General features: G+C 40.4%; 1 protein-coding gene across 1 annotated transcript in view; it reads left to right on the top strand.

Annotated features, from left to right (window-relative positions):
* Nucleotides 1–19,389, top strand: part of LOC117519325 (unconventional myosin-VIIb) — a 107,245-nt gene that overhangs the window by 30,401 nt on the left and 57,455 nt on the right. Inside the window, exons 15-24 of the mRNA XM_034180680.1 lie at nucleotides 7,477–7,617; nucleotides 7,713–7,871; nucleotides 7,977–8,069; nucleotides 12,372–12,466; nucleotides 12,539–12,623; nucleotides 12,708–12,926; nucleotides 16,929–17,123; nucleotides 17,233–17,445; nucleotides 17,536–17,700; nucleotides 17,779–18,075. Coding sequence (XP_034036571.1) covers nucleotides 7,477–7,617; nucleotides 7,713–7,871; nucleotides 7,977–8,069; nucleotides 12,372–12,466; nucleotides 12,539–12,623; nucleotides 12,708–12,926; nucleotides 16,929–17,123; nucleotides 17,233–17,445; nucleotides 17,536–17,700; nucleotides 17,779–18,075 — 1,662 coding nt within the window. The remainder of the gene's footprint in view (nucleotides 1–7,476; nucleotides 7,618–7,712; nucleotides 7,872–7,976; nucleotides 8,070–12,371; nucleotides 12,467–12,538; nucleotides 12,624–12,707; nucleotides 12,927–16,928; nucleotides 17,124–17,232; nucleotides 17,446–17,535; nucleotides 17,701–17,778; nucleotides 18,076–19,389) is intronic.

Below are 19,389 nucleotides of genomic sequence, written 5' to 3'. Positions count from 1 at the left end.
CACGGGCTGAGGCGGAGGATTAGCAGCAATCTTCCACTCCAGCTTATTAATTAATCAAAAACCCAGACAGAGCTTTAATTCATTTGAAAGCTTGACTCTTAGTCTTGTCCATCCAAATTGGAAGTCCCAAAAAACAGTTTTATTTGTTGTTATCTATCATCCACCTGGTCGTTACTGTGAGTTTCTCTGTGAATTTTTGGACCTTTTGTCTGACTTAGTGCTTAGCTCAGATAAGATAATTATAGTGGACGATTTTAACATCCACACAGATGCTGAGAATGACAGCCTCAACACTGCATTTAATCTATTGTTAGACTCGATTGGCTTTGCTCAAAATGTAAATGAGTCCACCCACCACTTTAATCATACCTTAGATCTTGTTCTGACTTATGGTATGGAAATTGAAGACTTAACAGTATTCCCTGAAAACCCCCTTCTGTCTGATCATTTCTTAATAACATTTACATTTACTCTGATGGACTACTCAGCAGTGGGGAATAAGTTTCATTACAGTAGAAGTCTTTCAGAAAGCGTTGTAACTAGGTTTAAGGATATGATTCCTTCTTTGTTATGTTCTCCAATGCCATATACCAACACAGGGCAGAGTAGCTACCTAAACTCTGTGAGTGAGATAGATTATCTCGTCAATTGTTTTATATCCTCTTTGAGGACAACTTTGGATGCTGTAGCTCCTCTGAAAAAGAGAGCCTTAAATCAGAAGTGCCTGACTCCTGTGGTATAACTCACAAACTTGCAGCTTAAAGCAGATAACCCGTAAGTTGGAGAGGAAATGGTGTCTCACTAATTTAGAAGAGCTTCACTTAGCCTGGAAAAAGAGTCTGTTGCTCTATAAAAAAAAGCCCTCCGTAAAGCTAGGACATCTTACTACTCATCACTAATTGAAGAAAATAAGAACAACCCTAGGTTTCTTTTCAGCACTGTAGCCAGGCTGACAAAGAGTCAGAGCTATATTGAGCCGAGTATTCCTTTAACTTTAAGTAGTAATGACTTCATGACTTTCTTTGCTAATAAAATAACTATTAGAGAAAAAATTACTCATAACCATCCCAAAGACATATCGTTCTCTTTGGCTGCTTTCAGTGATGCCGGTATTTGGTTAGACTCTTTCTCTCCGATTGTTCTGAGTTATTTTCATTAGTTACTTCCTCCAAACCATCAACATGTCTATTAGACCCCATTCCTACCAGGCTGCTCAAGGAAGCTCTACCATTAATTAATGCTTCGATCTTAAATATGATCAATGTCTTTATTAGTTGGCTATGTACCACAGGCTTTTAAGGTGGCAGTAATTAAACCATTACTTAAAAAACCATCACTTGACCCAGCTATCTTAGCTAATTATAGGCCCATCTCCAACCTTCCTTTTCTCTCAAAAATTCTTGAAAGGGTAGCTGTAAAACAGCTAACTGATCATCTGCAGAGGAATCGTCTATTTGAAGAGTTTCAGTCAGGGATTAGAATTCATCATAGTACAGAAACAGCATTAGTGAAGGTTACAAATGATCTTCTTATGGCCTCAGACAGTGGACTCATCTCTGTGCTTGTTCTGTTAGACCTCAGTGCTGCTTTTGATACTGTTGACCATAAAATTTTATTACAGAGATTAGAGCATGCCATAGGTATTAAAGGCACTGCGCTGGTTTGAATCATATTTATCTAATAGATTACAATTTGTTCATGTAAATGGGGAATCTTCTTCACAGACTAAGGTTAATTATGGAGTTCCACAAGGTTCTGTGCTAGGACCAATTTTATTCACTTTAGACATGCTTCCCTTAGGCAGTATTATTAGACAGCATTGCTTAAATTTTCATTGTTACGCAGATGATACCCAGCTTTATCTAATCATGAAGCCAGAGGACACACACCAATTAGCTAAACTGCAGGATTGTCTTACAGACATAAAGACATGGATGACCTCTAATTTCCTGCTTTTAAACTCAGATAAGACTGAAGTTATTGTACTTGGCCCCACAAATCTTAGAAACATGGTGTCTAACCAGATCCTTACTCTGGATGGCAGACTCTCTATTACTCTGACCTCTAGTAATACTGTGAGAAATCTTGGAGTCATTTTTGATCAGGATATGTCATTCAATGTGCATATTAAACAAATATGTAGGACTGCTTTTTTGCATTTGCGCAATATCTCTAAAATTAGAAAGGTCTTGTCTCAGAGTGATGCTGAAAAACTAATTCATGCATTTATTTCCTCTAGGCTGGACTATTATAATTCATTATTATCAGGTTGTCCTAAAAGTTCCCCGAAAAGCCTTCAGTTAATTCAAAATGCTGCAGCTAGAGTACTGACGGGGACTAGAAGGAGAGAGCATATCTCACCCATATTGGCCTCTCTTCATTGGCTTCCTGTTAATTCTAGAATAGAATTTAAAATTCTTCTTCTTACTTATAAGGGTTTGAATAATCAGGTCCCATCTTAGGGACCTCATAGTACCATATCACCCCAATAGAGCGCTTCACTTTCAGACTGCAGGCTTACTTGTAGTTCCTAGGGTTTGTAAGAGTAGAATGGGAGGCAGAGCCTTCAGCTTTCAGGCTCCTCTCCTCTGGAACCAGCTCCCAATTCGGATCAGGGAGACAGACACCCTCTCTACTTTTAAGATTAGACTTAAAACTTTCCTTTTTGCTAAAGCTTATAGTTAGGGCTGGATCAGGTGACCCTGAACCATCCCTTAGTTATGCTGCTATAGACTTAGACTGCTGGGGGGTTCCCATGATGCACTGAGTGTTTCCTTCTCTTTTTGCTCTGTATGCACCACTCTGCATTTAATCATTAGTGATTGATCTCTGCTCCCCTCCACAGCATGTCTTTTTCCTGGTTCTCTCCCTCAGCCCCAACCAGTCCCAGCAGAAGACTGCCCCTCCCTGAGCCTGGTTCTGCTGGAGGTTTCTTCCTGTTAAAAGGGAGTTTTTCCTTCCCACTGTCGCCAAGTGCTTGCTCACAGGGGGTCGTTTTGACCGTTGGGGTTTTTCTGTATTATTGTATGGCTTTGCCTTACAATATAAAGCCTTGGGGCAACTGTTTGTTGTGATTTGGCGCTATATAAATAAAACTGATTTGATTTGTCAGCACATTACCATGCGCATCTTTTACCACCCTAACCTGCTGCATCCTTTCCAACACCATTTCTCTTCCTGCCCTCACCATGGTACAACAACTTGTACCCACCGCCGATGCTCCTGCTCTTACTTCCCTTCCACTTGGTCTCTTGCACACACAATATGTCTACCTTTCTCCTCTCCATCATATCAGCCAGCTCTCTCCCTTTACCAGTCATACTACCAACATTCAAAGTCCCCACTCTTATTTCCACCCTTCTAGTTTTCTTCTTCTCCCGCTGTTTATGGAAATGTTCTCCTCCTCTTCTTCGTCGTCTTCACCCAGCAGTAGCCCAATTTCCAGTGGCACCCTGTTGGGCAACAGCACCGGTGGTGGACGTTGGTAACCCGGGCCGCGACTGATCCAGTATGGAAATGCCATTCTTAGTCTTCATAGTTGGGTTGGCTTGTTTTACGCCGGATGCCCTTCCTGACGCAACCCTCCTCATTTATCCGGGCTTGGGACTGGCACTCAGAATGTACTGGCTGCACACCCCATGTGGCTGAGTTCGCATATAAAAGTAAAACGGAACTGTGGAAAGCATATGCCTTTTTCACAGTTTGGTGCACAGAGGCTATTTTTTAGAATATGTCCATGTATAAATACCACATTTTTGTGTCCATTTATTAATATTTTTCCTGCCACCGCCCATATACATATACAAAATGTAAATTTATTAATTCTAAAATATTAGAGTACAAGAGCACTTTTTTTCTTTTTTTTTTTTGCTATGGATCTTGGAAATTGGGATGTATTTCATTGTCTACAGACACTGCATAAGCCAAATGGTGGTATGTACTTGTATCAAAAAATGATTTCAGTAATACAACTCCTGGCAATAATTATGGAATCACCGGCCTCGGAGGATGTTCATTCAGTTGTTTAATTTTGTAGAAAAAAAGCAGATCACAGACATGACACAAAACTAAAGTTATTTCAAATGGCAACTTTCTGGCTTTAAGAAACACTATAAGAAATCAGGAAAAATAACCGTGGCAGTCAGTAATGGTTACTTTTTTAGACCACGCAGAGGGAAAAAAATATGGAATCACTCAATTCTGAGGAAAAAATTATGGAATCACCCTGTAAATTTTCATCCCCAAAACTAATACCTGCATCAAATCAGATCTGCTCGTTAGTCTGCATCTAAAAAGGAGTGATCACACCTTGGAGAATTGTTGCACTAAGTGGACTGACATGAATCATCTTAAAAGAGGGTAAATCATCAAGCAATGTTGCAAAAGATGTTGGTTGTTCACAGTCAGCTGTGTCTAAACTCTGGACCAAATACAAACAACATGGGAAGGTTGTTAAAGGCAAACATACTGGTAGACCAAGGAAGACATCAAAGCGTCAACACAGAAAACTTAAAGCAATATGTCTCAAAAATCGAAAATGCACAACAAAACAAATGAGGAATGAATGAGAGGAAACTGGAGTCAACATCTGTGACCGAACTGTAATAAACCGCCTAAAGGAAATGGGATTTACATACAGAAAAGCTAAACAAAAGCCAAGTTGAAGTGGAAGTTGAAGAAAATGGTCCATGACAAGGCTCCAACCTGCAAAGCTGATCTGGCAACAGCAATCAGAGAAAGTTGGAGCCAGATTGATGAAGAGTACTGTTTGTCACTCATTAAGTCCATGCTTCAGAGACTGCAAGCTGTTATAAAAGCCAGAGGTGGTGCAACAAAATACTAGTGATGTGTTGGAACGTTCTTTTGTTTTTCATGATTCCATAATTTTTTCCTCAGAATTGAGTGATTCCATATTTTTTTCCCTCTGCTTGGTCTAAAAAAGTAACCGTTACTGACTGCCACAATTATTTTTCCTGATTTCTTATAGTGTTTCTTAAAGCCAGAAAGTTGCCATTTGAAATGACTTTAGTTTTGTGTCATGTCTGTGATCTGCTTTTTTTCTACAAAATTAAACAACTGAATGAACATCCTTTGAGGCTGGTGATTCCATAATTTTTGCCAGGGGTTGTATTAGTGATGGATTTATTCAATCCCAGATAGCTTGTGTAAGCAGTAACCCAAAACCAGTAAATGCTATGAATCTATAATTCAGCTAAATTAAAGAGCACATAAGGAGGGTGAAGTGATTAGATGACCGTTAACTCTGGTGCACCCATCATTTAAAAAGCAACCTTGTTTTCACTGTGTAATATTTCAAAGACATGTCTGTCATCTGGTGGATGTGGCGCCATCCTTCACCTGAGCATCAATCAGGTAAGCTAACAACCAGATGGAGAAACGCGATGCCTTCTATACAGCCAAATATGAGACAAATTACATAACAGAAACTAAAACCAGAATTAAAGAATGGATATAGCTTTTGTCCGGACTGCAAATTAGTGACAACAATCCTTACACACTGTTTCACAACATTTCAAAACCTTTGAAACACCTGTGTTTCTAGCACTGGTACCACAGTCTCTTATACAAAAAGACTGGTAGCGTGTTTTTGAAAACATGGCTGTGATTGGTCCATCTGATATGTAGGCCGCTGTTGGCTATCACGCCGCGCTCTGTGATTGGCTGTGGCGTAACCACCGAAAATGTAAGTTGGTTCCACTCGTCCAGAGACTGTGGTACCAGTGCTATGTTGTAAACAAAGGCTGCAGCTAATCAGAGAGCGGCGTGTCTCAGCCAATCAGCAAAATGTCAGAATCCTGACTAAAAGTCACGTGATCAAATAACCCGATACCGGCTCCTTTACATTGGCTGGAGGAGTGGAACCAACTTACTGTGTTTCAAAACATTGTTATGGAGTTTGTGCACCTGATTCCTTTAGCTTTCAGAAATGTGGTAGAGTGGGTTGTGATTAGAACTTGGCTGGAGGAGCACTTGAGAAGACCAGGGACTGTGTGAGTAAGGGCATCCGCTGTAAAACGTGTGCCAAATCTAAGCGTGGATCTATATCATATATGATCCATTGTGGTGACCCTGAACAACAGGTGACAGTCGAAAGACAGACGACAACAATAACTAATTCACGGTTTTAGAGTTTCCCAGAATCCTTTGCACACTGGGGAGGGAGAGTTGATAATGGCTCAGCTTAAGTTGATAATGGCTCAGCTTAATGCTACCTTTAACATTGAAAATACCATTGACATGCTAATGCGTTAGCATCAGTCCTGTTTTTAAGTTATAAAATACATCTATCAACTGTTTCAGAAGACCATAACAGGTCGATTTAACATAAAAAAGGTAAATATTACTTACAGACATATGCTCTTTAGGGTTTTAGCGGGAAAAAATTAAGATAAAGCGAAATAAAACAAAGAACCAATGAAGCAGCAGATCAAAGATGGAAGCAATGCTTCATTGGTTCAAGGTTCAAAACAAAGCCGCGCTGCAGAAACGGCTGATTATGCAGACCTGCTGCAGGGTCTGTAATCAATGTAGAGAAATTATCATTTTCCTGACAAACACCCCCAAAAACAACGGCCACTCTGAAGGACCGATAAGGGAATCGTTACGCAAAAAGGCTATTGATGTTGATGGATCGAATCATTTCTTAAGGATACCTGAAAAGAACCAGTTCCTGACACACAACCCTAACAGCAACATGTTTTTTTTAATGTAAGACTTGCATTAAAGTCTCACGATTATCTTAGTTAAACACCTAATATTTGATATATTAGGTTTTATATTTTGGTTGAACTCACCTCCATAACGACACTGTTGCAAACAAGTTGCTTGTCCACTCCACCACCCGCAAATGCTTGTTTACACTGACAATGAAATCTCAGCCTCCCCAGCGAGAACGTGATTACGCGCAAGATTTGACATCGTAAAGGCATCTATAGGATCATCCTTCTTTTGGTTGCATGACCTATGAACTTGAAACATCAACATTTTTTACAGCCCCAAATCAGAAAAAGTTGCAATGATACAGAAAATGCCCCCCCCCCCCCCAAAAAAAAACCAAACAAACACAAAAACAAAACAAAACAGTGATTCTTACATTTACTGCTATCCACCTATTAATCATTGTTTTATAAGGCCATGACCAGCAATAATGTATTGGGTCGAGAGCAGCTGAAGAAGTTGGAAATGTCAGATAAGAAAATGTGGAGATGGATATGTGGCGTTACAAAGATGGACAGAATAGAAATGAGACAATCAGAAGTGCTAGAAATAACCAGGAAGGTCTGGCAGCGTAGGTTGGACATGATGAAAAGAGACGATAATAAGCTTGAAAACAAGAGGGGAAGAACTGTAGGAGAAATACAGGAAGGCAGACATGAACCGAGTAAAGGAAAAGAGGGTGAGTGGATAAAATCAAGAAATAAACAATGCTAAAGTCCATTTGTTTGTGTTTAACAGCAAGCAGCTGATGTTAAGAAGCAAGTGCCGACACTGACCGGCCAGTTCCGTGTGTCTCTGGATTCTTTGATGAAAACGCTGACGGCGTGCCAGCCGTATTTTATACGCTGCATTAAACCCAACGACTTCAAGAAGCCCATGGTGAGGAAACACAGAAAAATCCAAATAAAAAAAAATCTCCACATACATAGTACATGATATTCTTTGATGTCATAAAATGGGCTGCTGTGTTTTAGCTGTTTGACAGAGACCTGTGCATGCGTCAGCTCCGCTACTCTGGGATGTTGGAGACTATCAGGATCCGGAAAGCTGGCTATCCCGTACGCTACACCTTTCAGGAGTTCTTGGAACGCTACCGTGTCCTTCTTAGAACGTCCATCTGTGATCCAAAAACAGTGAGTTGGGGTTGATACGGCAGAGTGTGATTTTTAATCGAGACTTTTTTCAGTTGTTTTCCCTCACTTGCTCATGCATTCTGTGGCACTTGTACTTTTGCACAGGAAAGCGCAGAACGATGCTGTGAAAGCATTTGTGAAACGGTGCTCGCTGGAGAGGGCGACTGTAAAACTGGCAAGACAAAGTTATTCCTAAAGGTGCTGCCGAGAACAGAACTTCATGCGTTTTACTTCTCACCTTTGCCAACAAGGATGTGTATTTTCCCCTGTCTGTTGGCTTGTTTGCTTTCACCAGGATTACACAATATTTTATGGACCTTATTGGACAGATGGGAAATGGGCTAAATATAGACTCATTACATTTTAGTATCGATCCAGAATCATGGGCTTATCCAGGAGCCCATGGGCCTGCCTCCTCCCCTCACTTATTCCATGCCTCCTTTCATACAACTGTGTAATACTAATACACCTGGGGTTTGTTGGACAGTATAAAAGTATTTTTGTCAGATTTTAATCCAGATTTCTAAATGGCACTCATGTTGCACTGTGGGTCCTGATTAGTACTTGGATTGTAGATCACTTAGGGCAGGGCCACATCCTGTCCAATTATCTATCCTGGGTCATAGGGCATCCTGAGGTCAGTGATCAGGGGGATTCCAAGTGCTATAAGCCTTTTATAACAGTAGAGGGTGCTAGTCTATTTTTTCCCCACGTCATTTCAAATACTGTATTTCCTTGATCAAACACCTAACCTTAAATATGGGCCTGCCTCGTTAATTGCCCGGCCAAACTCTGCCGGAAAAAATAAACGCCTACCTTAAATAAGCGCCAGTCTTGTTTAAAGACAGGGTCACTTATGTTAACCGCCAGACATCTCTGCCTAGCTGATCCTTCCATGCCTTCTGACAATGGACGGACATCATCCCCTTAAGAATTGAATGAATGAGTTTTATTCAGCATGCACATAAACAAAATACCAACATAAAATCTTACTAACATAGCAAATCAAAAAACAAAAGAAAATACAACAATAACTCAAACAATTTCCCAATTGGGTGCGGCTGACAGGGCGTGGGCTGAAGCAAAACCTTATAAATGCCCACCTCCTACACCAGTTACTATGCACATTTAAATACACTCAAAACAAGGTAACAATCAGAAAAATAACGTAACTGAACAGAATAAAACAATCAATAATATGATGTGCAAATAAACAAAAAAGAACCACAAAAACAATTAGCCTAATATAGCGTACTGTAGTAGGAAATTACATTGTTTTTATAGAACCTTTTAACACCTACCAATGTACCAGATGATTTGATATTATCAGAACAATTATTCCAGATTCTAACACCTTTTACAGAAATACAATGACTTTTAACAGGAGTTTGAATCTTTCTTCTCTCAAGTATCAGTGTTCATCACAAATGATAACTGGACTCCCTTATTTTAAACAACTCCTGAACGTGTAGAGGCAAAAGTTTATTTTTAACTTTGTACATGATCTGTATCGTAAAATAATCCACCAAATCTTGAAATTTCAAAAAACACAGACAAGCAAACAACTGGTTTGTTGGTTCGTAATATGTATTTTTTACTTATAACTCTTATAGCTTTCTTTTTGTAACAAAAAAACTGGATTTTGTTTTTGTTTTATATGTGTTTCCCCAAACCTCATTACAATAGGTCATATATGAGACACGTAATGAATGATACAGCATGACCAACGAATGTTGGGGGAGAAAATATTGTGCTTTATACAAAATTGAAATAACTTTTGAAATTTTAGATTTGGCATAATTTATATGAGTTTTCCAACTTAATTTATCATCAAAAAAAATTGCTGTCAGGATTAGCAACATTTGAAGCCGAAGCCGCAGCACCCCCTTCTAGCTCTGAGTTCTCCACATGTGGGGCACAAGATGTTCCCATAGTATGACAGGCCCAGCTGGGTTCCCTACTGGACACGTCAGGGGCTCAGATATATGACCACCCAGGGCGCCTGCTCCCTGCACACCCTGGGCTGGGTCCCCGCTGATTTTAGAATTCTCATTCACCACGTACCGAGGGCCGGTCTCTGAGTTACTGCCCATGGTTACGCTAGTCAATTTGCTGCAGGCCAATTGGCCACAACTAATGGATATTGACAACATCCTGGTTTGAATTCAGAGTTTTTCGTCTCCAAGATGGGTAATCCCACCTACCCATCCATTATATATATATATATATATATATAGCTGAGGTTCTGAGGTTGTTTTCTCAATCTCTGACAATAATTCATTCATTTATTAATTTTCTATACCTGTTTACTCCAATCAAGGGTCACGGGGGGCTGTCATAGGGCGAGAGGGACTGACAGGATGCCAGTCTATTGCAGGGCCACATATAGACAAACACAGTCACATTCACATGCACACATGATCAGTATAAGGTCTCCAATTCACCTAACCTGCATGTCTTTGGAAGTAAGAGGAAGCCAGAGTACCCAGAGGGAACCCAAACAAACACAGTGAGAACATCCAAACTCCATACAGAAAGGACCAGATGGGAAGTAATTCCACAACCTTCTTGCTGTGAGGCAGCAGTGCTAACCACTAACACCATGCCACCATCTGGACAATATTAATCATTTTATTTGCAAAGTACTTTTAAAAAAATCAAGATGCTGTACAACAGCCAGTAAGCATTTAAAACCACAAACAATACACAACATAAAAGGCATATTAAAAAGTCAAGTCAAGTGTGGGTGCATTGGTGCTGTGCTTCATCGCATCCACAACACGACAGAACCACAGAACCACCTTGGGTCCTGGATGGTGGTCACCCAGGCTGACAACCTGTCCATATTAATAACAAATTTAAAAAATTAAAAATTTAAATCATGAAATTACAAATGCTGACATAAATCAAACTCATACCTCCCAACCCTGAAAAGTTATCTGTTTCAGAAAGTCTTAAGTTTGACCTTACATATCTCAATAGAAGTTTGCTGCCTCACATCAACTGCCAAACTGTTCCACAAAATTGGTGTGCGATATCAGAAAGCTCTACCATCCGCTGCTGTCATCATCTTAATCTTTAGAAGACACAACAAACCGGCTCCCTGTGAATGCAGGGTGCGTGCCGACACATAAGGCTTCAGCAAATTGGCCAAATAAGAGGATACACGCCCACTCAAGACTTAAAATTCAAAAGCAGAACCTTAAAATTTACCCTCACTTGAAAAGGGAACCAGTAAAGAGATTTCAACACTGGTGTGAAAAGATCAAACTTTCTAGTTCCAGTCAACATCCAAACAGCCACATTCTGAACTACAACCCCAATTCCAGTGAAGTTGGGACGTTGTGTATGTACGTTAGGGATGCTCCATTTATACCCAATCATGACACTCACCTGTTTCCAATTAGGTGTTCTTTGAGCATTCATCAACTTTCCCAATCTTTTATAACCCTGTCCCAACTTTTTTGAAATGTGTTGCAGGCATCCATTTCAAAATGAGCAAATATTTGCACAAAAACAATAAAGTTCATCAGTTTGAACATTAAATATCTTGTCTTTGTGGTGTATTCAATTGAATATAGGTTGAAGAGGATTTGCACATCGTTGTATTCTGTTTTTATTTACATTTTACACAATGTTCCAACTTCATTGGAATTGGGTTTGTATTTGAAGACCCCTGGTACTTCTTTGTGGCACCCCCCATCCCCCCCCCCCCCCCCCCCAAAAAAAACCCCATGTGTGCATCAAAAGAAAGTCTGGTGAAGGATCACACCAAGATGTTTAACAATATCACTGCATTGAGTCACACATTCACCTGGAGACAGTGTGAGATCACTATACAGGTGTCTTCATCTGGCAGGTCCAACAAGCAAACATCATTTCTGTCTACTTATCAGACTTCACCGGCAGAAAGTTAGATGAACTGCAACTTCCCAATGAAACCAGGCAGGTGCCCAACTTAATATTAGGCATATTTTCTGCATGAATAGATGTAAATAACTGAACATCATCAGCATAACATTGAAAAACAATTACAAAGTAGTGTATAGATTTTCCCAAAGGTGCCATGTGCAAGGAAATGGAGCAGACCAAGAACAGACCTGTGTGGGGCTCCATGCTTCACCGCAGAAAATTCCATTGATGTGCCACTGAGCCAAATGTGTTGTGACCAACCCAACAAATAAGACCGCATCCACAAAAGCACATTACCAGAAACACCAAACAAATTCTCCAGTCTATCCAAAAAAGTAAGTTCCATGATCAGTGTACCAAACACAGCACTCAAATCCAACATCAATACAGCAGATGTGGAACTGGAATCCAGAGCAAGCAGCAGGTCACTTTTGTGAGTGCAGATGCCGTGAGCATGATGGGTTGAGCTCATTATTGAGAGTTTATATATATAACACACACACACACACTGCGCACCCCTCTTGTGTGAGATTTATTCATTTATTTATTTTACTTGATGAGAACAATGCTTGATGTGGTATTTTACAGGACTTCCATGACACCATGCTTGAACTGGAGCGAATGAAATCACTGAATGCAAAAGCACTTTTGATCCAAAAAGTCATGAAAGGCTACAAATACAGGTATGACACAAAAAAAGGTTTGGAATGATGTTTTCTGTGACATCATCCTTTAAGTTGAATGTTTCTTTCCAGGAGAGACTTTCTGATGAAAAAGTCAGCTGCTCTTGTTATTCAGAAACACTGGCGAGGACACCAGGGCAGAAAGCTGTACAAAATGGTGAGTCATATCTTAATGCTTGACATCTACCCAAATTTAAAAGGAGTGACTTGCAGTGATGGTCTCATTATGCACGAATTCCAGGTCCAGCTGGGCTTCACACGGTTGCAGGCACAGGTTCGCTCTCGCCAGCTCCACTTTCAGTATAAGAAGAAGCGAGAAGCGGTGATCGCACTGCAGACACGAGCCAGAGGCTTCCTCGTGAGGAAGGAGTGCAAGCGCAAGAGAGACGCCGTTGTCCTCCTGCAAGCACACACCAGGGGCATGCTGGCAAGAAACGCTCTGAAAAAGCTGAAGAGAGATGTAAGTCCAACTTCTAAGAACTCATGTTGATGAAGTCTCTGCTGGGCTGAAATGAAGGAGATTAAACAAAATGTTCCAGAAACACTTTCCCTTCCTTCAGAAAATACTGCCAAATGTGTACTGTTTGAGCAAAGCTCTCAACTAATGATGGCTTACTGGAGGTTAAAAGTTAAAAAAGGCACTTTTATGGTTGAAATGTTCTTCACATTTTTTTAAAACCAATTGTGGGAGGTCCTGCGACTTTTACACCGGCCACTTTATTAGGTAGTACCGGGTTGAACCCCACCTTTGTCTTCAGAACTGCCTTAATTCTTTGTGGCATAGATTCAACAAAGTGTTGGAAATATTCCTCAGAGAAGTTGGTCCATGATGACATGATAGCATCACGCAGTCACCCATTCAACCAATCTGTCCATTCTCCTTTGACCTCTGACATCAACAAGGCATTTTTGTCCTCACAACTGCTGCTCACTGGATATCTTCTCTTTTTTGGACCCTGGAGATGGTTGTGTATGAAAATCCCATTAAGTCAGCAGTTTCTGAAATACTCAGAGCAGCCCGTCTGGCACCAACAACCATGCCACGTTCAAAATCACTTAAATCCCTTTTCTTTCCCATTCTGATCAGTTATCTGCTGATCATTCTGCTCAGTTAAATAGTTAAATACACACTATTATAGAGTGAAATCAGCTCTACTGTCTTGTCAAATCATGTTTTTCAACTCCAATAAGAGTCATTCACAGCATGATAGAGTTGATTTTACACTGTGATAGAATTAATTTAGAACAGGGGTGGGCAACTTGTTCCAGAAAGGGCCAAGAGGGTGCAGGTTTTCTTTGCAGCCACTGATTCCATCAGGTGATTTCACTGATTAACTGATTCCATCTGCTCAATGTGATATTAATCAGTGAAATCACCTGGTGAAATCAGTGGCTGCAAAGAAAACCTGCACCCTCTTGGCCCTTTCTGGAACAAGTTGCCCACCCCTGATTTAGAACTATGATAGATTATATTTAGCTCTATTTGGACCAGGACCAAATATTATCCTGGCAGAGTATATTTTACTCTGTGTGGGGGGAAATAAAACATGATGAGTACTGCAACACAACACTGGAACTCATGGGCCAGGAACACTAAGACATGGAGGACTCGGGACAGGGGAACGTACAGACCATACAGACACCTGGAGGACACACTCGGATGACAGACAGTGACAGTGACAGGAGAGAGCACAAACTCAAACAACACAGACAGGAGACGACGACAAGAGACAACCGATTAACCATCACGACGGACAGCGGCAAGACACAAACCACAAGACACAGACATAAATGCAGGACCAGGAGCAAACACGCACACACACACTGCAGTTATTCATTCATTATTATCTATTGTTTTTATTCATACATCGGGCTGTAATCCGACAAAGTATCCAGGTTTGTATTTATATGAAAAGGTTTCTTACACGTGCTTTATTTATTTATTTATTTACAACTAGTTATTTTGAAAATTTACACTTTTGTTGTTCACTAGCAGGGGTGGTGGCCAAGTGGTTAGTGTGCTTGGTTTCAGTGCAGAAGGCTCTTGGTTCAAATCCCACCCCTGCCACATTTCACCGTGTAATGAGTTGTGACACGAAGGACATCCGGTGTAAAACTTGTGCCAAATCAACATGCTGATTCATGCTGGATTTGCTGTGGCGACCCTGAGTGAAAACAAGGAAGCAGCCGATGGGGCTTACTTACTGACGTACTCATGAAGAAGACAAATAATAAGAGAAAAAAAACAAATCTAATGTATGAGTACACAGAAACACTTGTGTGCTTTTGCACAGTTCTGTACATCTGTACCCATATTGATTTTGATAATTTTCAATTTTCATTTTAGTTTCTGTTTCATTTTACATCCTGGAACATTTCTGTCTGTGTATGAGGTATAATGTGACAAGACAAGAGCATTTTCTAAAACACAACCCATCAACACAGCATTAGCAAGTGATGAGCCGCTGGGTATAAGGATGTGTGTGTGTGCATGCGTGTGCATATACAGTACCAGTCATACGTTTAAACACACTCTCCCATTCAATGAGAAAGTGTGTCCAAACCTTTGACATGTAGTGTACAGTAGTGTTCAGAATAATAGTAGTACTATGTGACTAAAAGATTAATCTAGGTTTTGAGTATATTTCTTATTGTTACATGGGAAACAAGGTACCAGTAGATTCAGTAGATTCTCACAAATCCAACAAGACCAAGCATTCATGATATGCACACTCTTAAGGCTATGAAATTGGGCTATTAGTAAAAAAAGTAAAAAAGGGGGTGTTCACAATAATAGTAGCATCTGCTGTTGACGCTACAAACTCAAAACTATTATGTTCAAACTGCTTTTTTAGCAATCCTGTGAATCACTAAACTAGTATTTAGTTGTATAACCACAGTTTTTCATGATTTCTTCACATCTGCGAGGCATTAATTTTGTTGGTTTGGAACCAAGATTTTACTCGTTTACTAGTGTGCTTGGGGTCATTGTCTTGTTGAAACACCCATTTCAAGGGCATGTCCTCTTCAGCATAAGGCAACATGACCTCCTCAAGTATTTTGACATATCCAAACTGATCCATGATACCTGGTATGCGAAATATATAGGCCCAACACCATAGTAGGAGAAACATGCCCATATCATGATGCTTGCACCACCATGCTTCACTGTCTTCACTGTGAACTGTGGCTTGAATTCAGAGTTTGGGGGTCGTCTCACAAACTGTCTGCGGCCCTTGGACCCAAAAAGAACAATTTTACTCTCATCAGTCCACAAAATATTCCTCCATTTCTCTTTAGGCCAGTTGATGTGTTCTTTGGCAAATTGTAACCTCTTCTGCACGTCTTTTATTTAACAGAGGGACTTTGCGGGGGATTCTTGCAAATAAATTAGCTTCACACAGGCGTCTTCTAACTGTCACAGCACTTACAGGTAACTCCAGACTGTCTTTGATCATCCTGGAGCTGATCAGTGGGTGAGCTTTTTCCATTCTGGTTATTCTTCTATCCATTTTGATGGTTGTTTTCCGTTTTCTTCCACGCGTCTCTGGTTTTTTTTGTCAATTTTAAAGCATTGGAGATCATTGTAGATGAAGTTTTTTTGCACCTGCGTATAAGTTTTCCCCTCTCCAATCAACTTTTTAATCAAACTACGCTGTTCTTCTGAACAATGTCTTGAATGTCCCATTTTCCTCAGGCTTTCAAAGAGAAACGCATGTTCAACAGGTGCTGGCTTCATCCTTACATAGGGGACACCCGATTCACACCTGTTTGTTCCATAAAATTGACGAACTCACTATTATTGTGAACTCACTATTATTGTGAACACCCCCTTTTCTACTTTGTTTTACTAATAGCCCAATTTCATAGCCTTAAGAGTGTGCATATCATGAATGCTTGGTTTTGTTGGATTTGTGAGAATCTACTGGTACCTTGTTTCCCATGTAACAATAAGAAATGTACTCAAAACCTGGATTAATCTTTTTAGTCACATAGCACTACTATTATTCTGAACACTGCTGTATATATTTGTTCATTAGTGTTGTTCTTTCTCTAAATCTTTATTTCATGTGTGTGTGTGTGTGTGTGTGTGTGTGTTGAAGGTGTGCTTTGAGGTTGCGCAGTGTAAAGATTTCATTGTCATGTTCAAGGACACTTTGATAACCCGCTCCTCTCACTGTGTCACACTCATCCCTATTTTATGTGTTTTCTATTTAAAATAATGTTCAATGTGGTTGGATTCTGTACGTGTGATTGTGTGCGGATGCAGTTTTAAAATGAACTAAGAGGTGTAACAAAAAAACACCTGCAGAAAATAATATTTGTCTTAAACTGTTTGCGATAAGGATCTTGTACTTTAGAACTCCTCGAAGCAGCAGCACATGTGGTGCATGACTCTCAGAAGGCTGAGGTGTATTAGGCACTGTGATCTAGACCTTTTTTTCTTTGCTGTTACTTTTAGATGTACCTTACTGCAAAGGAGAAACAAGCAGAAGAGCGGGCCATGCTGGAGAGACAGAGACTCCTGGAGAAAGTGATGAGGCAGAAGGAGATGGAAAACACAGCCGTCTCAGACCAGGAGATGGTCGACACCATCTTTGGTTTCTTGCCCCCTGTGATTGGAGGGCAAGAAGGACAAGCACCTGTGGGATTTGAGGTTTGGGAAAACTAGAGAAGATTGAATACTTTGTTATGTTGGGTGACTGAAACATCTGACTCCTAAGCAGCTACTCAGACATTTCATCCACACTGTTGTTTGTTTTCAGAATTTTGACAGTAAGAGGATGGTGACTGAGGAGATAGACATAGATGACATCCCCATGGTGGAAGATCTTCCCATAGAAGAATACGATGACCTGGATGAGTACACTTTCACCAAATTTGCCTCCATGTACTTTCAAGGGGCAGTCACACCCACCCATATTCGCCAGAGGCTCCAGCAGCCTCTCCTGTACCATGAGGATGAGGGAGATGTCCTGGTGCTTTCTCTGAACCTCCTCCACTCAGTATTTTGGTAAATGTGCTGGTGTTCCTGTTGACATTTCTGTTCTGTGTTTGGTTCTCACCAGGCTTCACTGACAGTATGGTGGATCATTCTGAGGTTCATGGGTGACCTCCCAGAGCCAAAGAAGCAGGTCAAGGTTCAAGGAACCTCCATGCCAGATCACAGTCTTCCAGAGGACCTCCTGTCCAGAAAGGACAGACGACTGAGTCACATGGTGGGCCTGGATCAGGTAAATATCCTCACAGAACAATGACTTCATGAATAGCTCCCGCAGTGTTGCATTACACAAATGTCTTGTCTTTTTCAGAGGGTGCTAAGGAATAAAAATGTCACAAATAAGTCCACAATCCCAGAGGAGACGGGACAAAATAGGAAGCCTTCAATTTTCATGGACCTCCTAACAAAAAACAGGAAAACATCTGCTGTGCCCAGTGAGATGGCTCAGAACCAGAAGATATACACTGTACCAGAAGGAAGCCCCCGAACCCGGAAAGGGTCAACATTCTCTGACCTACTGTCCAAGACTAGAAAACCATCTGCTCAAGTGGAGAGGATCCAGAGATCCTCTGCAAACATCAGGAAGCCCTCTATCATCAAGGAGGAGGTGAGGAAAAAGCCAGGATGAACTGCATGAGCTCTGATACAGTGTTCATATTACACATAAGCTTTTCTTCTTCCCACACTTTTTCGGTCACACGGGTTCATTGTGGAGTTGTTTTTTAATGAGATATTTTTTGTTATTATTGAATTGTGTGCCGAATAAACTCATTCTTTCACATTGGTGATCTGAAAGCATCATGATGACACAAGTATGTCCACTATACGTGGGTCAGTCCTGGCTGTATCCCATGTTGAATTCAGCTTGCATGGGTTAATTAACGACTGTGGTTTTTCTATGTCACTTTTTAAAAATTAGTATAGGAGGTCTTGTGACTTACCTTACACGTAAAAAACGAGAGGTATAACAGTACACAAAAATCCCAGTTCTTTTGTATTTAGTGGATACAAGAAACACAACATTGAAGATATTTACGCTCTGTTCTTTTAGCTGGTGCATGACTGAATAGTCTTTCTTTGTCTTTTTTGTGAAATATATGTTTAAAGAATAATTCTTGCTTATACTCCAGTGTGATTTATAGTCCAGAAAATATGGTATTTATTTAGGGAGACACAGATGAAGCTGTACTACTTGTATTGTGAGGGAATATGAGTAGTGTTGTGTAGGGTGGTGGAAGTGGCCTCATGCAGGATCAAAGCATTTTCTTAAAACCAAGTAAAAAAACTTTGACAAAGGAACCTTATTGGCTCGTAGCCCTGATATGACTCTGAGGTTATGAAGAACAGGCTGTCGGTCTCTTGGGATGCACATGAGGCTTCTTCAGGTGATTTCAGTTTTGGTATTGTGGCGTTATTTGGAGAGTTGTTTCCTGCTGTGCACGCGACAAGATCACACACTCGGGTCCAGACGTATTTGGGCAGTTACCCATTTTTTGTAATTTTGCCTCTAAACATCACAGCAATAGAGTTGAAATTACACTATCAATATGTGCTCACAGTGTAGACCTTTACCTTTAATTCAAGTAGATTAACAACAACATTGCATTAACTGTTCAGAAATTACAGCCGTTTTAGACGTAGGGCCTTTCAAAAACCATACGTAAATGGACAAACTAAATATGAGGATTATTTTTGAAACATATAATAACTTTTACAGCCAGTAACATTGTTGTAACATTGTGGAATAACAGTGCAGTAACACTGCAGAGTAACAGCGCAATAACACTGTGGAATAACAGCGTAGTAGTAACACTGTGGAATAACAGCACAGTAGTAACACTGTGGAATAACAGCACAGTAGTAACACTGTGGAATAACAGCGCACGAGTAACACTGGAATAACAGCACAGTAGTAACACTG

This window comes from Thalassophryne amazonica, chromosome 10 (assembly GCF_902500255.1).
Source record: "Thalassophryne amazonica chromosome 10, fThaAma1.1, whole genome shotgun sequence".
Classification (NCBI taxonomy): Eukaryota; Metazoa; Chordata; class Actinopteri; order Batrachoidiformes; family Batrachoididae; genus Thalassophryne; species Thalassophryne amazonica.
Note: the sequence above shows the minus strand (reverse complement) of the source record. Positions and strands in the feature narration are given on the sequence as shown.